We start from the raw sequence: 22,717 nt of genomic DNA, 5'->3' as shown, positions 1-22,717 counted from the left end.
TCCAAATGTTAACAAATGTAACATTTCCAATTTGGATGTACCAAGTTCAGAAAAAAGATAAGTCCATTTTTGAATTGAAATATTCCTTCCTGCTTTTGTACGTTAAGAACAGATTTATTATTGTTATTATTAATTATTTCTGGTATAATGAAACCAAAGATTCGTCAAAAGCACCCTATATATATAGGCACTGTAACTCGCAAGAGAGAGAAGACAATGAGAAGCAATTACAGTTTTAGAGGTGGGAGGAAAACCCCAGAAGAATATTCTGGGGAAAACCCACAGTATCAGGTAGGGACTGAAAACCCAATCAACAGATTGGCCCAGGCGGGATTCGAACCCGGGTCACAGCGGTGGAAGGCCAGGAAAGTACCACTACGCCAACCTAACTCCCCACAATAGGCAATGACTAAAACAAATGTGGATCACAGTCACTTGTCCTTTTCTTTCAACATGTTAACCGAAGCGAGTTCACTCATCATTGAAACTTTGACTTCATTCCAACGGACTTTTTGAAAGAGTACAGACGAAGCGAGTGACGAAGTTTAAGTCTAACGGAGAATTCCGATGAGGAGCATTTCACCCTCAAAAATTATATACAAAACAAAGAACAAAGCAGTGCATAACCGATGAGAATCGTCTCTCTGAAGATCTTCTGACATATGTTTGATTTCACAGATCAATCGAGCTTCCAAATTTTCACAGCATACGAAAGGGTGAACTATTCTCCTTATAAAACAATAGTCATCCGTTTGTCGTCTTGGTGTAATAATGACAAGCTTTAAAATAAATACTGTGCATTTCTTGTTTTTAAAGCATTCGTCTTCGTGGTTGTTACATCTAGCTTTTGATTGGTTTTAAGCTTTGAAACCATTATGACGAACACATTAATTGCTAACTTGGTATTCCACCGAGTATTATTGAGTTTTACACAACGTCTGAATTAATCCCCGTCGTCTAATTGGTTAGTCGTAGATCACGTGTCATTGAATATTCTTCCAAACCCACGGCCCAGCCGCACCGCAAAAAGTTCGATTCCACGGTAAAAAGAAATTCCATTGCACTGTCACACTTTTGGAGGCTCTGACCAATCCGATGACGAGGATTCATTCAGGTGTTGCATAAAACAAATAATGGATGTTTCACATTCGTGCAATGGAAAGAATAATTTCATTCGGTGACAGTTGGCATGTTCCATTCCACTCGACTTCACCTCTGTCACCGAATGAAATTATTCTTACCATTGTACTCATAACCATTCATTATTTGTATACTAACCTGACTTACTATTTATTACCAGTGTAGCAATATACGAGCCCGATTTCATGGAGCCGCAAATACAACTTAGCAAATTGAGCTGCCGACCACAAAGCAGTTCAGAGCTGGATATGAACAGTAACACATGTCACATAACATTTTGGCCCTCGACCTTGTTTAAATGTGCTTACTTATTATACGCTCTTAAAAATCCCGCGTCATATTGACCCAGACTCTGTGTTCTATTTGGTATGTACAGGGTGAGCCAAAAAAAGCCAAACACAAATGTCGGGACCATTATTTTAGTGAAGTTCTGCATGTAGCCCTTTCCAAATCTAGGATACGAAAGCCCACTTCCTAAACTTTCTTTTATTAGAAGGATCATTAAGATCACTAATCATGTACTTTTTAAGTTGCGGAATTTTAAACACAACCACCGTTTTAAGGTTCTGTCCACGGATCACAAAAAAAGGTGTGCGTTCTTTCAGCAAAACGAAAACAGTCACACACATCCATGTGTGATTTGTTTTCATTTTGCTGAAAGAACACTTACATTCTTGTGATCCGTGGACAGAACTTTAAAACGGAGGTTGTGTTTAAATTTCCGTAACTTGAAAAGTGCTTTGAATGATTCTTGTACTAAAAGAAAGCCTATGAATTAGGCTTTCGTATCCTAGATTTTGAAAGGGCTCACCTGTATAGTGACTCACCTGTATAGTCCTTTTTAAGAATGACTCGGTAAATTATCCTTTTTGACCCTGAAAAGTAGTAGGCCAAATAGAACGGATTCCGGGTCAATCTGACCTGCAGGAACTTTTAAGAGTGTACCTTATTGTCACTTGTGAATGAAATACATTTTTGTGTGTAAAAAAGACATATCTTGTTCATGACATTGGAATTCTCCTATATCATCTTACTCTTCGCTATGGCCCTGGCGGGATTCTAACTTCAGACACGTTCGAGGAAGGAGAATGAAATGCACCACTTTTAAACGCAAAAAAAAAATGCTCAGTCGTCGAATCTGGCGAATTTTCAGTATCAGTTTAACGAAAATTATAGCCGTCATCAATCGTAAACTGTGCATGTTCCACTTTTGTTTATGAAACATTAATGGACCATAAAGCGGTTCTTTGTCTAGTCGCAGTTCAGACATTGATGGTTTGACTGATCTAATTCACCAATTATGTTCTGCTGCTCTAACAATAATGAACCTCGTCGTGTAAGCCATCAAAATTGGTTTTATGGAAATATCGGGGTCTTTAATAAACACGAATGCATGGCCGGGAAGGCATGCACATATGGCAGATGAATAACCACACAGACAACAAAAAGGTAACTTAGGCTGGTAACTTATTTTCCGTCCAGTTTCGTCTGGTTTTTTTTTTACTCTGCCCTCTCCATCTTTCATGTTCTTATATAAATCGTATCGGATGTATCATGTTTAAATCATGATCATTCATGTTAGCTTTTCAAGAGATATCGGTTGGAGTATCCTTTCCCGATAATACCGAGGAGGTATCTTCAGGCGTGTACACTGCAAAACTGGGTTTAGCAATTAAACACCTCTCTAAACACTTTCTTGCTGTCAGTTTGTAAACATGTTTAAATACTAAACATGTTTAGAGTATTGATGGATAGTGTTTAGTAATTAAACATTGATGTTTAGGAATCGAGCACATAATGTTTAGCTTCTAAACATGTTTAGAAAGAAGTGATAGCAAAATTGTGTTTAATTGCTAAACATAGTTTTTAGAGTGTACATGTACGTCGTCTGCATGGTTCCATCATTCGATCCATGATAAAGCATAATCATGCGGGGAATGTTGTTTTCTCCTAAAATGTTAATCCCGCCGAGAAACATTCGGTTCACACGAGTATCCACGAGACTCAATCCTGCACGGTATTAAAAACAGTTACATTTTGTATTGAGGGAAAATGGCTGCCGGGATTGTTCTTTGCCCGCCGAGAAATCAAACGTTATTTGCAAATCGACTGGCGGTGGAGGGCTGCGAGCCACCGAGGGAGAAAAAGTTTCATTTCATAATGTCAATACTGCAAATGCCTACAGGCTACATGGCCATGTGCTCTTGTTCTCGCTTTTCCTAAATGAAAAATTAATGAGGTTCGCTATTCCCTATAGCTTGGCATTCTTGTTTGATGCTGGATAATCGGATGGGGGCCTATATAATAAGATAGTTTCTGAAGTTTCTAGGGAGCCTAACAACCTGGACATGGCTCTTTAAGACTGTGGAATAAATATAAAGAAGGGAAGATGACATTGTAATGGAAGAAAAGCTAGAGATTTTGCTTCCAAGTTTATGTAAAGGAAGACTATAGTTATGTTAGGCAACAGTATGTATAAGACATTGTCATATCGAACCGAATTCAAACCCTTATTTCAAAAAGTGAAATTCACTGTATCACCCACTGATTATTAGTCTGAGGATCCAAAGTGTGCAGAGCCACGGTCGAACGTCTGCATGATATATCCTAACATGCAAATTTTATGTGACCCCGCGCGCCAGCCAATCGGAGTCGACTTTAGAAACGTGATATCATTTCAATCAGAAATGTGGACTAAGCTGTTGATTAGTCAATTTGGATACTATGTTTTTGTTATTAATACAGCAACTTGGTTACCGAAGACTAGATAGAAGGCGCCCGCTGAATGGTCAGAAACTCGAGGTCAAGACGCAGTCTTGTTTTGCATAATTAATCGTCGAATCTGCTCGCATATCATTATACCTTTGCTGTGTGAGGGATATTGCATAGACTATTGATTACAGCGACAGAAAAATTTAGAGTAAGAAATTACTCTTTTAGATTGAAAGAGTTTAAAGAAACACTTCACTCTATGAGAGTCTTGGCCCTATAGTTTCAGTATAGTGTGGAGTGATTTTTCTGCACTAAAACACTACATATAAACTCAAGATGCGAAAGACGGTGGTTACCAAGTGTACCATAATTTCTTTTTGGCACGCTGTGCATGAAATTCATGTCCTAAGCGTTTCAGCAAATTGTCATCTCTTGTGGCATACTATAATTTAAATATATATGTTTTGGTAATAACACAAAGAATTGGTTCCTCAATGGCACTGCAGTTGCTCGGAAGCACTGGATAAGCGTAAATAAAGAAGAAAGTGAGGAAAGACCCACTTTTAGAGTTGAGAGGAAAAACCCCGGAATGTAAGTCCGGTTTCTACTAAAGAATTTTAACATCATATCAAAAAAGGGCACGCCCCCAGTAGGAGGCACTAGCCTCCGGCCCCGTCCCCAAATATTCCCCTACTACCCTTTTTTCCCTCTTCCCTTTTTGTTCACAAGGAGGACACTCATAATAACCATCTTGTAAAATGTGTGATTATGAATGCATGTTGTGAAAATGAAAAGATGTATGCATGCATATCATCGTTTGCACTGTAAGCTGATAGTGTTAATTAGTTAGGTTGGGTGCATTGGCCAACGGCAGGGGTAGGGAAGGAGACCATGTTAACAGGCCCGACGACTCTTTAACGACTGTATAATAATATACCTTCAAAGCATGCATTCGTATTTTCCTAATTGGAAACAAAAAAGAAATGTTTACGTAAACAGTTGTATAATGGGGGTTAATTTGTTACCATTATGACTGCAAGCGGGGTTGTAATAATAATAATAAAACTAAATCATAAATTCCGCTGTTATGTTTTATGTCATGTCACTAGGTACATTGTGTTTTTTTTCATGGATTTTCAAATTTATTTTGGTTTCATTCTTTTGTTGGTCACTGATTTCATATACACTGTATTTGGTATTATAGACGTTACCGACGTCACTTCGAGTGTGTCTCTCTTGTATCCCCGTCAGTGTATCGTAAAAAATATACCGAAAAATATTCACTTGTTCTATTTTCATGAGCATAAATTTGTATTACAGGCTGGTAATGAATGCGGTATGGTAATGCGCAATTTATGCATGTTTCCTTCGTAAGTTGAAATAAAACACCGCGGATCATATCTAATAAAACATCAATGCACGAGGGTCGACTCCCTGGGGCCGAGGAAGTATACCCTGGGATGGAGTCAGTATCGAGCGTACATAATCAGGGTGCCCGCTTGGTCATTGTGGCCCCTGATAATGGACATGCGACCCGGTACACAATCATGCAACATTCACGTTATGATTATCCATTTTTTTTCTCGAAGTGCAGAGCTAATGCTCCGAAGTGGCCCTTGACAGTGGATACTGACACCCGGCCACGATGCCCGCCTTAGTATGCCATGATTATCCATTATCGCCCATCCATTCTGTATGTGCTAAGGGCCAATAATCCAAAGAGGCCTATTCGGTGGTGTTTTTTTGGGGGTACTTGATAATGGAGCAACGACTTGTATTAATGCAACACGTTTTCGTTTCGCATAACCTTGTCAGTTTATCGGCAGAAGGTCCTTATTGGGTACCAAATTACTCTTCAGTAATCCATGTCACACTCAGTATTTGTTCATGTTCCGCAAAAAAAGGGATAAAAGCTTGTAAACTTATACACTGACGGTGTTTGTAACATTCAGGTGTTTCTGACAATGGACATATGACACTGCGGTGTATGATTGCAATTCGAGTCCCATCCTTTCTCCATAATTGTCTAAGTATCTAATTGTCCACAATTTAAAGGAAATGCGACCTGCTGTGATAAAAAAGTAGCCCCAACTCCACAAATCTGTCACCACGATACTAAACAAACATGACAACGCCCAAGAAATTTGGGGCTGGTAGGAAGAAATTCGTAACTTTAGTAGGGCATCATACGAGTATTCGAAACGCAATCCCTGGTAATAACCACAAAAAGTGAGCTGAAGTGGTTAATGTTCGCATTGCTGTCTTCATGGTAGTTCAGTCTGAACATTGAAACAAAAGTAGAGCATCGTCGAAAACGAAACCTACACGCCAATCTGAAAGTAACTTTTGAACACAAAATGCAATTTTAAGCTCGCAAATTCTTCAGACAACTACCCAATTTCTCATGTGATACTTCAGGATAATGGGCCAAACTTTCAGTAGAGGCATGCATATATGCTGTTTAATAAATGGATCATTTGTGCGAAAGAAAGGTGATTACACTTATGCACTTAAAAATATAAAATATGTGCTTCAAAAAGAGTTTCTCTTAGTTCATGATAACGACAGTGGACGAAAATTAAAGTTCTCTCCAGTAGTCGAGCATCTGCTGAGCTTAAACTTTCACCGTAATGTTGTTGCCTTTCAAGCCCACAAATGTGAAAAGGTGAGGAAACTGAATATTGAAGAATTTCGCTAAAATGTGAGCTCTCCTCCCATAACGAACGTAGTACATAAACGTACCTGTAACTCTCCAATAGATTTTGGGTTATTTTCAGGGGAAACTCTCACCGATCTAAATCCGTAGTTGTTTTAATGAGGTTATAAAGGCCCAGGTGTGTATAGTGCCAGATGTTCGCAGTTTGTCACTAGGCTTGGGCGTTTACTAGTAATCTGACTCAAACGATCCGAGCTGGGCTGGGAACCGCCCAGTAGTGATTATCTGTGTGGCTGTATTGTGAGAGACATATCACATGCGACGGACACCGTTCGTTTTTATTGTCTTTAGCTGGGTCTATTATGCTGTCCATGTCCCCAATGGCGTCAGTGTCGTCGTGTTGTTGTTTTTATTCAATTGCTGTCGTCATCGTATCGTCTTTGTGTCCTCTCGTTGTCATCGTCGTTATCCTCGTCGTTTCGCTGTCATCAACGTTGTGATCAGTGTTGTCGTTTATTTTAACTTCAGAAAACTACAGGGTCGTTGACTGGACATTGATTTGGGAACAGTGGAATTTGATCCATGGTCGTCCGTCATTACAATGTGACTGTTACAGTATTTTCGTCGATCTTATCTTTGTTGTCATCATCTTCATTTTCTCACCACCATTCTGTTTACTATAAAAAAAGAACAGAAAAAAACACTGCACTGTTTGCCATGTGAGTTTGTCTTACATTCATTAACATATTGAAAAATGGTATGTTGGTCTTAAACATCAGAATTTCCTCTGATGTAGAATGTGGACGGCCATTTACCTAATACGAAATGACACCCCGCTTCAAAATCATCAACTGCCCAATTGGCTTCACAAATACATAAAGAAATCCTCCTACTCTGCTGACATGCACCAAGCTGCTTACAAGAACCTAGACAATTAATGTTTTTATTAAGAATATGCAACATTAACTTGACAAAATTTACAATCTTCAATTTGAAAAGCACACGTCAAACAGCTCTCTTAAAGTCTCAAATAAATGTCGCCAACATTTAAGTTTAGTTGCCCTAGTAACTGTGACGAAAGTATAGCTCATAGATGTTTATTAATTCCCCTGATGTAGACACGGGTCTGAATCGTCTGGGGCACGGTCAAAAATAGTTGAGTGGGATTACGCATATGCATTGATCCTACCCACTCCACACATGATCCCAAGGAATAATGCGAGAAAAAAACCCGACTTGAATTCGCTTCCAGATGCATGCAGAGGTTTTTTTTATCCGGGGCACTCTTCTCATACGAGGGACCTCGTTTCCTCCGGTGTTCCTGGCCTGGCGTTCGTGTGTGGTGTTGAACCCTTTACCCCTTTATAGCTGTTCAGATACGGGCAGGTCGCGTTATTTGAGCTCCTGTCCTGATTTGTGGCACGTATTAAAACCCGTCCTTGAACGCCTGTTGTATCCTCTGTTCAAGTTGGCCGCGAGGTTAAAGCCATTGACACCATCACCTACAAAGTTCGAACCGATAGAAACAAATTCCTGTAAACATTTCCTGATACAAACCTCGGATGAGTTGTAATTGAGAAATTCAAGGATTAAATTGTGTCGTTCATGGTGAGATTTGTCTTAAAGGTGCAGCACATAATTACCTATACCTATACCTATCAGAACATCAGATGCAAACCAGGCATTCAAAGGATCCTTAGGCCTATCAAGTCATAAATAATGACCTCATCCTTAGGCCTATCAAGTCATAGAATGACCTCATATCAAATGTCCATCCACTTCCCCTGCTCTACTTTTAACACAGGCTAGTCAACAGCAGTCAGATCATCTGTCAAGCAAGCACTGTGACTAGTCAAACTCAGTCAACAGACCATGAGCAGACAAAGCGGGCACGTTGTGGGCACAGCTGGCTTATCAATTACCCACAGTCAAAGCAAAGCTGTATCGAGTTGCATAAATAGTCACGGCCAGCCAATCTTGCTTTATGTATAGGCTGGGAATTCTTAACTGTTGAAAACAATCGATTGATTTTTACTGAAAGGACTACTTGGCACAGAACGTATGTTTGCATATAGGAGGGTTGAACTTCATAGTACCGGTATACCAATGTCAGCGAAACATTGTTCATGTTCTTGGTAAAACAAAAAGAAGGCAGAAAATCAAACAATTCGAATTTTAAGCCTTTAGAAGTCCGCAGTTCCTTGCACTCCGGCCAAAAAGGAAAAAAAGTACGGCTGCGACTTCTCGGAGCTAATTCCCGCCAAGTCAGCGACCTGGATAGAACGCAGAGAGACACAATAAGACTCGGGAGGATACTATATCAGTTCGCTCGGTTAGCGAGGGGGAAAAACCATCTTATGCGTGGTGTTTGGCGGGCGGGCTGAAAATCCAGTCGGGTGTTTGGATAGGGTTGTGCGTGGCATGCTGTCACGGCACGGCCCGGTGTGCATGTCGCGTTGATGGACGCATTGTATCCTTTACAGGTAAGCCGGTGAGCGAGGGAATTACCCGGGGAACCCTTCACGGATTCGTCCCGCGCAAATCAGATTTTTTTTTCCCCTTTTAACTGAATTTCGCTGAAGCATCATCACTTTGAAACGGCATGCAGGTTAGGTTTTGTTCATATCCTTCACTCTCATTCTAACGTGCAGGGTGACATGTAAATTCTCCTGCCCAAGGGTAGCTGCGCTGTAGCTAAAATACGCTATGGTGGCCGTCTTTTCTAATATCAGCAAAATGCGATCACTTAGCGGCGCATATAATGCAGTCCGATGATTCTCGTTTTCTCACCCGGTTCGGTTACTGACAAGACAAGGTGTAAATCCATGGATATTTTCAAAGGTTTCTTATGTTTTTGTCTCCCACCCACGCGAATCTGAGCGATCGGGTTTTGTAACAGCACACTTACAGGATAACAGATGGTTCGATGGTCATATCATCGGTTCAAAAGGTGACAGAGTCACTGACATCTGCAAGATAAAAGATGTGATATGATATGAGAGTAGCACTGTCAACTATCGGGTTTTATATAACGTTGTATTTATAACACCCCTGTTGAATAAACCAGATTCAACCAAAACTTTTCAAGTTTCAACGTAATATTCACAACTGTTTAATTGTAATTTTCAGAAATGGACGGATTTGGGGGTTAGAATTACATAGCAACCTTTCTCACACTGACCTGTTTAAAGTTTTGTGTTCATGGAATGGATGCTGGAAAAACCAAGAAAAATGCTGTTCTTGCAGTCTGGTGCCCTGACCCGAAGTTCAGACGAAACAGCAATTTATAGACGTCAGCAAATTGTCAGGTCAGGGAACCATACTAGCTGTTTCGCACCCGTTCACGGATGTGTAACCGAATGCAAATAAAATGTGATCTAACTAAATTTGGTGAATTCGGGGCAGTATTTGAAAATGAGTCATTTTTTTTCCAACGATGGTTGGCCATAACCATCGTTAGAAATTGAAACAGAAATTCGACCTTTCTTGAAAATGACAGCATACCAGGTGCCATAATTTCACAGGATGCTTCAGACTATTATTCACTTAAAGTCAAGTAAGGTATTTCATAAAATTTGTAGTTTTTTTTTTTAATGTGTGCAGATGTTGTACATTACCTTTAATAAAGTATTGAAAGGTTATCAACTGAAAAAAAAAATTCACTGTAAATTCATATAGTAGCAATATCAGTACAGCTCAGTGTATTAGCACACCCAAAATAAGTTAGGCAAAAAAAAAAAGGTTGGGCAATTTACCCAACATTAGTTTGACGTCACCTCGATTGTTGGTTAATCCAGCTAAGATTTGACAGTGACGTTTTGGCCAAAATTTGCCCAATGTGGGCAGTTTGTACGCTGACCAACATTGGCAAACGCCAACACAGTTGCCCAACATTTTGTTTAGTGCAATTTGGTTCAGGTATAGATAGCACGTTGAGAGTAAAACAATGAAAGGCATAGAGCACTTTGACAAAAGTCAGTAGAAAATGTTTCATCCTGATATTTTATCTTTGATGTGAACAGAACAACTTTGTTTGATGTATTTCACCGTTTGAGACACTTATTCTTCAGGACCCTCAATAACAGAGTAGGACAGAAACACTTTGATTTAATAAAAGAAAGGTCTGGTTTAAATTTACCGCTGCAATAAACGTACATGACACCCTAATCATCGGACAAACTATTAGCTGTTAGTTCAGTGCAAGTTCATGGCATATACATTTAGTTGTAGCTCCTTGTTTAAATGAATAGAGGCTTTTTGCCGTGGCGATGATGTACGAGTGACGATGCCTTTCCGTCACACGTTATTCAACAACATCCCCCCGTCGAATAACAAATTGAGGGGTGATTTGGACAATGAGTGCGACGCTAAAAACCTCGTCCATGTGGCACTTTACAAAAATCCCAACTGATTGCAGTGAAATAAAGATGTATGATTTTTGGCAGCTTGGAAAAACATTCTGTTGGGATTGAACAACTAAAGCAAAAGGTAAGGGGACCGTTGTCGGAGTTGATTTCCTTTTAGTTTGGTTTCATTCACTTCCCAACGATTGCTACACTGCAGTTAAGTTGATCGTGTGTAAGCAGCGTGCGCAATATTACGCTGCTTATGGTTGGCCATACACTCCTTATAAGGATTGACACTGATGAGATCTGGCGGGATGTGCCGTCCACGCAAATGTCCAGATATACTTGAAAGATGCTGTGAATATATGGTGGCAACGACCTGGCAGTGTCGTCTTGCCAAGATGCCAAATGCATCGTTCCACTGGTGGGTTGCGATCTGGCTCATCTACCGTGAATCCCGCCACGGGCCAGGCCGTACCTCCCCCAATGCACTCGCTCGCAACTTCCACGAGTAAAGAGAGCTTATGCAGCCCGCACCAGCCGGCATGCACGATCCCCGCTATACCCACGAGTGAATAATGTAATTTATGTAACTCGCTCTAGGGCCGCAGTGCCATTAGTTTATGTCAAAATGATATTGAACGGGACAGGAAAGCCGGGACAATAATCCCGCGTTATAATATCCCCCCTTTTGAACCATACTTTGTCCCCGGAGACGTGGGGAAGAAGCGTTGATTAGCGTCAGAAGAACGTCGGTCGGGCCGCGGGAAGGTACGGGGAATTGTGCCCGGGATCTATCGAGTAGCGGGGGAGAGTCAGTCAGCCTCGGCGCAGCCGGCTGCTTATTAATGAAATCCGAGGGCTCTTTGTTTTTTTTACTCGGTTATCCAAGAGGCTAGACAGGTTACACTCGGGGGTCAAAACACCTGACTAGGTCAGTGAACCTCCTGCTTTTTTTGCCAGGCGAGAGTCCCTTGAGATCTCTCGTTGGTTGGGAATAATAAATTGTTTTCTTATTTTCTCCTTTCCGCTCGCCAGTCGAAGGCAAAAAGGAGTCTCACTTTCGCGCAATTGCAGTTATTTCACAGTCGCGAGGAATAAGAGGTAAACCAATATACTTAGCATTTTATTGTCATTCAAAGTCTTGGAAATGTTGATGAATAAAGGGAAATGGACAATCTTATATTATAAAGAGCATGTTTGAATCGTCTGCAGTGTCATTTTCTATTTCAAAAAAGTTTAGCTATCTACGCTTTTTGCCTTGTATTATCATATCATCATATTTTTTAACAAAGATCATGTTTGAGCACGTGCACTATTTGGATTTGTCCCTTTTTCATGGAAAAAAAGGCAAGCTACCCATAGAAAGTTGTTACTATTTATTTCTTCAGGGAAAAAAGTGCAAGCTTTATGCATTGAAATTTTTGTTACTATTTTTTTCTTCAGAAAAAAGGTGCAAACTATCCATAAATTTCTTGTTACTATTATTCTTCTAAAAGGGCGAAGTATCCTCATATTATTGCATTTCTTTTCATCCACGTCAACATGCAGGATTCGTCATTTAGCATTCACAATGTACGCTTCCTATCATACAAAATAACGCTATCAAGGTGTTCATGTTTACCTATGAGATCGTCGGTGCAAACATGATCGCATATGAGCTGGCTGTTTGTAAGTGTTGAATAGGCGAGTGTTGTGTCATGTAAGTAAATAGAACGCGAATGGGGGCATGATACACTGTTGAGCTGAACCCCCCCCCCAAAAAAAAAAAAAACCACACACACAAAAACCCGGCAAAAGCAAATGTTACAAAGAACAACACCCCTCCAAAACCCCTCCATAAAACACTCCCAAATCAACAGGTATCCAAAATCAACCGCGAGTTTTCCCATGCTGCCGATTGGTGTCTTATTTTATTATTTTTTTCCAGCCCCTTTTAGTGGGGCAGATAGGGGAAATATTAGGGGGAATTGCGCCTTTGATGATACAAGCATGGCATTTGGCACACAGTCAGAGTATGTCTTAAGAAAGATATTTGATCATACGGCCATCTCAGATGTGTCCTTTGAACAAATTTAGGCACAATATTAAACAAGCAATTTATTTAGTCAACACTAATAAACAGTAATTGTTGGGAGTTTTACGGCTAACGATCCGTAGTCTTCGCAAAAATCCACATTGAAATAGCACTGTCCATGTTAATCGGCACTCGGCAGAACTATTTGATTTCAAAGTGGACTCCTCCATGGCCTAAGCGTTTCGAGTCATTTAGCCCATGTTCTCTTAGAACGAGTACCAAACATTCAATGTTCTTCTTGACAACGGACAGTTCCTTTTCTAAGATAGCCTTGTTTACAGCAGTTAGATGGGTGCGCGCGCATCTGCAGCAGACATCGTCATGTAGGTGTTTTATAATCATTATGTCAGCACTTGAAAGATCTATGTGAACTGAGAGGCAAATAACCGTCATCATTATCATCAAATGGAACTTCATATTTTTGTAATAAACAAGATGGCCTTGCCTGTCTCTTCTGCATCACCGGATATTGCTTTCCACAATGTAGTCAGGCCATTCAGGATTACAAACCTGACGCCTCTGGACTAATATTCCCACCCACTTTTTTTCCAACATGTTACATGATCCGGCAGCGCTGCCGAGTCTTCATTCGTGTCGTCAATTAACACCGGGCCAATCTAGGCGTGTAACCGAGTTAGGTAGGCCGGGACAAGCCTGACGGACGAACCACGATACATGTGAGTCGTGATGCCATCGCTCAACGTGTCGCTGTCTATATACCAAAAGAAAATAACACTGCGCTGTTTTCTCCACGTTTAGCTGAGAAAAAGTTCCAATCTCTATTTCCTCGAGTCTCTTTTTCCCTTTCCTAATTGCTCCTTCATCCTTAAAGCTACAGTCCATCATTTGTAATTTGTGCATTTTGTTCGTTTGAAGCAACAAAAGAGTTCAAAATCTAATGAAGGATACTGAGCAACTAACCTGATGAAGTTTCAGCTAAGCTTCAGCTGTACATTCCGAGAAAAATAGCATTCTAAGATCTCAATTTCAAATCCAAAGTTACTGAATCATGTTTTGAATTGTTTTGAATTGCAGCTGTACGCGACGTCGCGCACTGATCCGACGAATTATAACAACCGCGCGCGCGTGTGCGTCGTTCCAATACTTGTGCGCGCTGCGCTGAATAACAAAACGAACTACTAATTTAAATTTTCCTACGGTGCTTCTTAAGAATCACCGTTGGAAATGCCTTCTTTCGTTGATTACTTCAAAATGACAGCTTCCCAGAAAGAATAATTTCACAGGGAGTTTAGTCCCCTTACTATCTTTCAACCAAGTTTGTTTTTCAACAATAAATACGCCAGTTACTTTTCGGATGGCTGCAAATGATGGACTATACCTTTAACACAGACAAGACAAGCCTAGTAAAGAAAGACCCAGAGCACACAACTGGTCTTTTTAATTGATCTAAAATGGCTCAAAGTTCGCAGAATAAGCTGTTATGGTAATGCGATGGAAACAGGTGACCAGTCTACTTCACAAGTGACAGTTAGTCAGTCGATGAAGATAGGTAACCAGACTAATCCCCAAATGACGATCAGTAAGTGGGATAAGTAACCCAACCAATTCAAGTTACAGCCAGTCATTGAGATAGGTAGCCAGACTACCGGTAATTCACAAGTACATGTACCAGCCAGTCATTAAGATAGGTAACCAGACTAATTAACGAGTGACAATTAGTCAGTGAATACAATATGTTACAAGGCTAATTCACAAGAGACAGTCAGTCAGTCGACGAGATAGGTAACCAGACTAATCCACAAGCGACGATCAGTAAGTGAGATAGGTAACCAGACCAATTCACACGTAACAGCGAGTCATTAAGAAAGGTAACCAGACTAAGTCACAAGTAACACCCAGTCAGTAAGACAGGTAGCCAGACCAAGTCACAAGTCTCAGTCAGTCATTTCCAGACAAATTCACAGGTAACAGCCAGTCAGTAAGAAAGGTAACCAGACTAATTCACAAGTGACAGTCAGTCAGTAAGGTAGGTAACCAGACTAATTCACAAGTGACAGTCAGTTATTAAGATAGGTAACCAGACTAATGCTTGTGTTTTTTGTTGATGCGAATTTCCGTCTTCCTTAGCGAAATTGTGATGTCATTCGTAAGAAGGCACTTCAGTGTAACAGCTGCATGTTCCAGCGCACAAAGTTCGCATAACTTTCAATTTTTGAATTTTCTGGGTTTTTGTGTGTGATTTTTGGTTGTTTCAGTACTGGCAGTAAGTCGATGAGCAAACTTAACGTACTAATGTTTCCGGTGAGCAAATGTTTGGGTTTAGTATTGAAACAGAAAACGCCTAAACTGAAGAGTTGAATGGAAATGGGGTAAAAGTCATGTCATGATTCCTTAAACGATATCAGATGATTAGTATTAGCAATGTAATACAAAAGTCCATTATTATTTTGAACAGAATATGTTGTAACGTGACATCTGATTCTGTGAGAACTGTATTTACGGGTAGGAATCTATTTTAGAAATTGGTCCTACTTCTGACAGGCTATTTACGGTTTTACCACCACCCCCCCCCCCCCATCAAAATCGCTCCTCAACGTAGTTCTATTTAACAGCCCAAGACAGCACTACAACGTTATGACACGTGGAATTCAATTAGGATGTAAGGCGTATAGCAACTTCCGATTGACGCTCAGACCTTTTCTACGAGTTCCTTTAAAAAAAAAAAAAAAAAGAGGCGTGCAGCGAGAGCCAGGCACACACCAGAGAAAAATACACTAATATTAACAAACTCCAGCCGGATGTGCTATTTATAACGTAAGAGGGCGCTGTTCTTGAACGTCCAAAGCTACATGCTTGAGAGAGTGGCATCACATGCACAGACCATCGGTCGTGCCGCATTGTTTCATTCTACTATGCAGGCATTCCAATGCGATATCACATGCTATTATTCATTTTGTGTGGTAGGTCGAAGGGGTGTTTGTGACTGTTTTCGATCATAAAGACCTCTTTAATGCTTCATTAATTAGTTCTAGTGCTTTGGTCAGTCCTCGTGTTGTGTTGGCCCATGTCTGATGTCAAGGCATAGTCCGAGTATCATCCGTTGTTCAACGCCTGCAAGCCCTGCAAGCAACAACGTCTGATAAACATGTATGTGTGCATGCAAATTCTTTGCGACCCCGCGCGCCAGCCAATCGGTGTCGACTTTAGAAACTGTGACGTCATTTCGATCAGAAATGTAGACTAAGCTGTTGATTGGTCAATTTGGATGTCATGTTTTTGTAATACAACGACGGGTTACCGAAGACCCGATAGAAGGCACTCGCTGAATTGTCAGAATCTTGAGGTCAAGACGCAGTCTTGTTTTGCATAATTCACCGAATCTGTACGGATATCAGAGACGTTTGCTGGGGAAGTGGCTATTCGTAGAGGAGTCATGGCAATGGACTCCACGACTACACGACATTTCCTTTGGGGGGGGGGGGGATTCACGTCTACAATTTGTTACCTTTGTCCATGTTTGTGGATACGTGGCATGGATTTTAAAGACGTTTCTTTTCTGAAAAAGGCGCTTGAATATTAAAGTGAAATCTTGAACTCAAAACAACTGTTAAGTCAAACAAAGAATCCATTCAATTCAGAAGTATGACAGTGATATACCTGCTTAACTCAAAACTCTGCTCAAGTCAAATGTTGAGCCTGTTCCCTTGAGTTTTGACTTACCGAAATTTCACTGTATATTCAATCTTCTTAGGCCATATTTTTAACAGAATAGACGTGTATATTTGAAGAGGGAAGAGTCTATAATTAACTTTGTGCTATCACTAGTTTTATAGGCTAACATTACAATCTCACAATTTTACAACTGCTCCTTTAAGCGAACACCTCCTAGGTACCGTCTAGTTCTCTCGCGCAGCCACAACATGACCTCCCGCTTCAGGTCAGACCGCCGATTAATACTCACACACCGGTTACATAATCCCCACGTGGCCGACAGTTTAACGGTCAGCCGGTATTTGTATTGCGGCCGTTGTGTGGTCAATCAAATTGTCATGTAATCCGCTTGTTGTTAAACAAACCGTGACCTTAAAAACGCGGTCGGCCGCGGCCTGAACTCATGGACCGTGTTTACAGGGAGGTGCGATTATGTACTGAACAGTGCACTTTATAGGAAATGGTGATTTTTCCGGTTTGAAAATGAACGGGCAATGTTAAACATTTGGAAGGGGAAACTTTGGGGAATTCCCTTGGTAGACCCAAGAGATCAGTGAGGGGCTTGAAATTATGTGATAATCTATGAATAATAAAATGAATCCACTAAGGAAAATGACCATGCAATCAAGAAGAATGGTTTATCCCTTCACAAATTAAACTTTGCGCCACTTTGGCATATGAGATGAAACGGGGAAAGTTGTGAAATTAGGCCTACCGGTACGCTCTCTTCCGCACGGGAACTCAATGGTATATTGAAGAGTTTAAGGGTTCTGACATTGAAACCATGGATGGAGTTCTTTCTAAAATCGGCTATTTAAAGAACAGAACATACAGTATCGACGGTTCTCATTTATTACTCAATCACAACTGAGATTCTTTGTTGTCCATCGATTTTGAAGTATTTTGGAGCCGGGGACTCAACGGCTGTTCTGTGTCCCGAAATTACGAATGCATGAAACAGACGGTTCGGCTGTATCGCTGAAGCCTGAAACATGGAAACACAATAGTTGATCAAGATTACGATAATGGTGCAGCATTGATCTTGAACTTTACTCCCGGAGTGTGCAGCAGTGACAAAGGGGGATTTGGGGCACAAAGACTATACAAAAGTTTTTGAACTTCACTGTTTGAGTAATGTTATTAGAAAGCTGAGGTATAGGCAACGCGTAAAGGTCACAGGGCAAACATTGAATTGTGCTTATAATTAGTTCAGCGATAACCGCGTTGGCGTCGTTACATCAAGCCCGACAAAATCTTGAACGGACTTGACTTCTTTTCAAGGTTGAAGGTAAGTTATATAAACTCGGAACAAATAAATTATACTGCGATTGGGTTTGACTTATAGTTTAGATTGAGCGCGGTTTTCTGTCACTTCGGTCGCTAGATTTCAAGGAGTCTGAGATAAAACATGTTGAATTTAACCTTTGACGACGACGACATTGTGAACTGATCAACTGATGTTTTGTAACACCACCAAAGCGTTACAGTGTAAAAACGTTACCATGTCACTCAATTGTGTTTCTTTATTTGAACTTAAGTCTGAAACTATAACTTTCTATTTTGTGCAAGATGACTTTATTCGCAGTTCCGAAAAATCCATGTATTATTTCCGAGCTACTTCATCATCAGTAAAGTAACTACAGTTCCAATAATGAAATCGAATTGATGTATCGATCTGTTACATAAATGGTCCCTCCAAATAAAATACAAATGTATAGATATTATCATAATCGTTTCGCAGATGTATTATACAAAGAGTCCTCGGCCATAATGTTAAAGGTCAACGTGCCTTTTTATGTCTTGCAATTTTCCCCTTCATCCTATTTTTTTCTTTTTAAAAACCAAACTGGGATTATGTTTAATAGGCCGATCGGTATAAATGATTCACTCGGGCAAATATAAATATATTCACCCGTATGGTTTGTAAGTGAGCTATATGTTTAATCTAATGTTAGGAATATTATTTCAAACCACCCTCTTTGCCTTGGCTTTCGATAAAAGCTTTCGAGGACGATTCACCAAACATCAAATTTACCATTATTAATGCAATTTAAGTGTATCATAAATTCAAGGGAATGAAATTATAATAAGCAAAATGCGGTGCCTTAGTACAGAGTGTAGGCTATGTACTTATGTGTCCTCTTCATTAATGAAACTTCCATGCATATGACAACTAGGTTTTTTTTTCTTTTTCGTTCAGAAATTTTGGAGGAAAAAATGCAGGTCTACTATGATCACATGCAAGTCCACTCACAGTATTTTTTTTAAATACCAGTATAAAAAAAACATTAATTACATGTCGATCGAGGTATATAAACGGATCTGCTCCGATGTTTTTGGTACCTGCATGCGTGCGCTGTGGCGCTTACACAACCAGGCGTGATGCAATCAACAAAACTCGTTGTGAATTAAAAAGCCTCCCTCTATTAACAGATTCCTTTTACATGTCTGGCTTTTGGCCGAGGTCAACTCGCAAACAATGCAATCAGACAATGCCGTCTGGCTGGCATTGAACGCGAGTAAGCAGTGAACTTAGCCGTGATGACCTGTGTGGTGTGTGTCTGTGTAGCCGCTTGCGATCCCCAATGTCTAGTGGCGCGTGCAATAACAGGCAATATGCCGGGTTTATAATGCGCGGCTGTGGTGTCGATGGCTCGGCAAGTGTTTTGTGGGTCAAGGTAGGCTAAAAAGGTAAGTGGCCGGGGTCTTGCCAATAATCTCGGCTGCGTCTGAGTAGACACTCAACTGCATGGCCTTGTGTTGATACACTAAAAAACTGACGATTAGGTCAGAAATACAAAATGGGAACTGATATGAGCGAGTGTGTTCGCTACGAATATACCTCGGTACCCTATATATAAGCCTTGTAAACTCTTTGTCGCTTTTTGAAGACTTGAAGGTACAGACAATATAGCTGTTAAATGTAGCCCTTGACTTCGGATCTACGAAACGTCGAGGCCTCTTTTACAATTCATACATCGAAGGTCATGCCAGTAAACAGTTTTCAACAGCCTGTTCTTTGTTGCTTTCGAATTTAAAAACTTGTCTGCCATTTGGTGAAGTCATTCCAAGTGTTATAAAGTCTCAGTAAAATTCTTCCAGATGTGAAGAGAGGATGGAGTGTAATTTCAGATAGATTGGCTCCTGCGCGACTGAATACTTTATTCAAAATTAAAGAAACCCTTTTGACACTGTACTTTTCTTTATTAGAAACCTTTTTCTTTCTTCTGATAATTGACGAATGAGAAAGTACAATATCTCTCGAAAAATTTGTTAACGCTACCACGTCCATGTGTTCATCTCGGATAGGGGAGCGAACAAAAAGAGAAAACATTGCGCTGTATCTGGGTCTACCTGCCGGAGGGGGCAACTCCGGTACTTGGCATCGCGACCAAAGGATCAAACGACTATTTCGGGTTATGAAGGCAATGCAGTGGATATGGGTTAGCGTCAGGTCTCCCCCTGTGATTGTGCTCCACGTGTATACTAAGAGTAACGGTTGGCCTGAAAGCTCTAGTCAGAATCGCTTCGTAAGAAGCACAAATTATACTGCAAGACCCCGGTGAAGGAATTGGTTGTTTCATAGTGATCTCATTTCTTGAAGGTACACTTACCTGATTATGGGTGCATTTTAAAGGAGATAATTTCTAAATCAAACTGAACAGGCACCCTTTATACCTCCGCAAATTCATTCATTTAATTCTTTCCGGTAGGTCAATTGGTATTGCACATGTGCTGTGCTGAAAGGTAAATACCCAAATGAGAATGAAAGACGTCTGTTATACACGGCGCTTATCAATCAGCTATCATCAATAAGTAACTTCAATCTTTGAAGAAAAAATTCTGTAATCCTATAGTAGTTTCATCTCGCCCCTTAAAAACAAATACACGCGGAGTTTATATTAATTCGGCGGGAAAGCTCATAAGCCGTTCAGTTCCGCATTCTGCAGTGGTGTGAAAACTGTCGCAGACACAAAAACCGGTCAATATATCTGCAATTTAGCGCGGGAACTCGAGTTCAGTACGTGGAGTTCACACCATATACCACTCAGTCTTGCCTGGTGTATACCAGCGCGCCAACACGGTGTGTACAAGTCGTGTGTTGAATCCGCCAGTTCCAACGCAGCGGCACGGCCAGTTACTTGATTATTTTACCAGTTGACGGCGTCGACTGATCCCGCTGAAGAACGCGTAGGGATACTGGAACCAGACCGCCAATAAACATGCATATCCATGAGGGTAATTTATTAAATCATGACGGCAGCCAATGAGCAGCGCGCAGGCTGTTATGATGGACGGGTCCACCGGCCGCGACCGTGGCTACACTGATTACCATCCGCCAATCAACCTGGTGAACCCGGCTGACATCTCCACCCGCCATAAAAGGCAAGGGGACGTCATGGTAACCCGACAGTTTCAAACAGAAAGTGTCAGAGTTCAGCCATTGTGCCAGACGGCGAGAGCGCACGCCCCCGTGTATGTAAAGCCACACAGTGTTTCAGAATTACTCCGCTCCGGCGGGTAGCCTAACCGACGATGTCACTCTAGGCATTTTGCCCTGTCTGCGGTTCTAAGGTTACGGCGTGAGGTAGTTAGAGGTCGGTGGTGTGTATGTGTGCGTTGATCTTTACATAGCTCGCCAGGTGAGTACAGTACTTTGGCTATATGCTGTGGCGTTGATTCACGGCATTCACATACACGCACATGCATTGGGGCTATTGAAATAATGTCAGCGCATCAAGACCTTGCTTTTTCTCTTCCGATTTCTCAGGGTTGCTAAACCCGACCTTTCGCGACTGCTGGGGTTGTAAGTTCTTATTTTTTGCCGGGTGATTTCTTTTGATAGTTGTCATTGTAATTCGCATGCCGCGTATATCGCGGAACTAACAGTGACACTTTGGCATTTTAACCTCGACACTAACCTTGGTACTTTTTTCTCTTTGCCCTTTCTCCACCTATTGACTGCCCCACCGTGGCCCCCTCTGACATCGGCCACACACCCCCAAAACAGCCCGTCGCAGACTCACCGTACTCCGCCGCAACATGGCGATGGCAGTTAGTACCTGGAGTAACGACGATCTGGCCGGGGATAAGACCAGACAGCAGGCGCCGCCACAACAGCCGATTGGACCGGTGCGACTCGGTACGTGGAGCCGAGATGAGCTCGGTCCGGATCCCAAGACTGTCACCCAACCCCCACCGCCATCCCATTGGAGCACAGTCAATGTCAGTGATGATATCACCTCGGATAAGACACAGCATGCCCCGCAGGCCACCCCACAGCCCCCACAAACCCCAACAGCCCAGGGGATTGGGGTGCAACAGCAGCACCAAACACCGCAACCCACCACCCCAACGCAACCCAGTCAAACCACGCCGACACCCGGTCAAACAGCCCAGTCCCAGGTCCCTCAAACCCAGCAGCAGCAGCAGCAACAGCAGCAGCAACACCAGCAACAGAACCAGAGTCCACCTCAAATTGAGTGCGTGGTTTGCGGGGATAAGTCCAGCGGGAAACACTACGGTCAGTTTACCTGCGAAGGCTGCAAAAGTTTTTTCAAGCGGAGCGTGAGGCGGAACCTCACCTACTCCTGCCGGGCAAACCGTAACTGTCCCATCGACCAACACCACCGGAATCAATGCCAGTACTGTAGGCTTAAGAAATGTCTGAAAATGGGCATGAGACGAGAAGGTAAGTACTTCATTTTGTTCTTTTCTTTCCCTCGGAAGTTGAGAATTTGATGTTTTTAAAAGTTTTGTTTAGTTACAGGAGCTGCCTCACCGAGTTAATCCACATTTATTCACATAAAACCTTGGGTCTTTAGGAGCATTAACACATAAACGATTAGTTAATAGTCAGCTTCAACATTTTGTTGGCGTTTTTACCACTGCATGGAGGTATGTGGTTCCGTTTGCATCAAAGTTTTACAGATTTAAGTTTTACCAGTTTTGAAAGCCCATGCTAGTATAGGACTTTCCGTTGCGTCATATTTTCCGCGTCTGAACTCAAAAAAGCCACATTCTTTGTACTGTTCAGGTGTGACAAAACTCCCAACAGTTTTCAGTCAACGTTACTGTAGTAAGTATTTTTCGTCAACTCCAGCCAATCTTGCA

General features: G+C 41.4%; 1 protein-coding gene across 5 annotated transcripts in view; it reads left to right on the top strand.

Moving 5' to 3' along the window:
- The window catches only part of LOC119746056 (nuclear receptor subfamily 2 group F member 1-A-like), a 44,120-nt gene that overhangs the window by 6,869 nt on the left and 14,534 nt on the right, over positions 1-22,717 (top strand). Inside the window, exons 1-3 of one of the 5 annotated variants that reach the window (XM_038222824.1) lie at positions 21,016-21,246; positions 21,615-22,295; positions 22,641-22,682. In XM_038222824.1, the coding sequence (XP_038078752.1) occupies positions 21,647-22,295; positions 22,641-22,682 (691 nt within the window). In that variant the 5' untranslated portion in view covers positions 21,016-21,246; positions 21,615-21,646. Of the gene's footprint in view, positions 1-21,015; positions 21,247-21,278; positions 21,411-21,614; positions 22,296-22,640; positions 22,683-22,717 lie in introns of those variants that run through there. The other 4 variants (XM_038222826.1, XM_038222825.1, XM_038222828.1 and 1 more) reach the window with 4 other exon arrangements.

Source organism: Patiria miniata, unplaced genomic scaffold (genome assembly GCF_015706575.1).
Source record: "Patiria miniata isolate m_02_andy unplaced genomic scaffold, ASM1570657v1 HiC_scaffold_7, whole genome shotgun sequence".
NCBI lineage: Eukaryota > Metazoa > Echinodermata > Asteroidea > Valvatida > Asterinidae > Patiria > Patiria miniata.
Note: the sequence above shows the minus strand (reverse complement) of the source record. Positions and strands in the feature narration are given on the sequence as shown.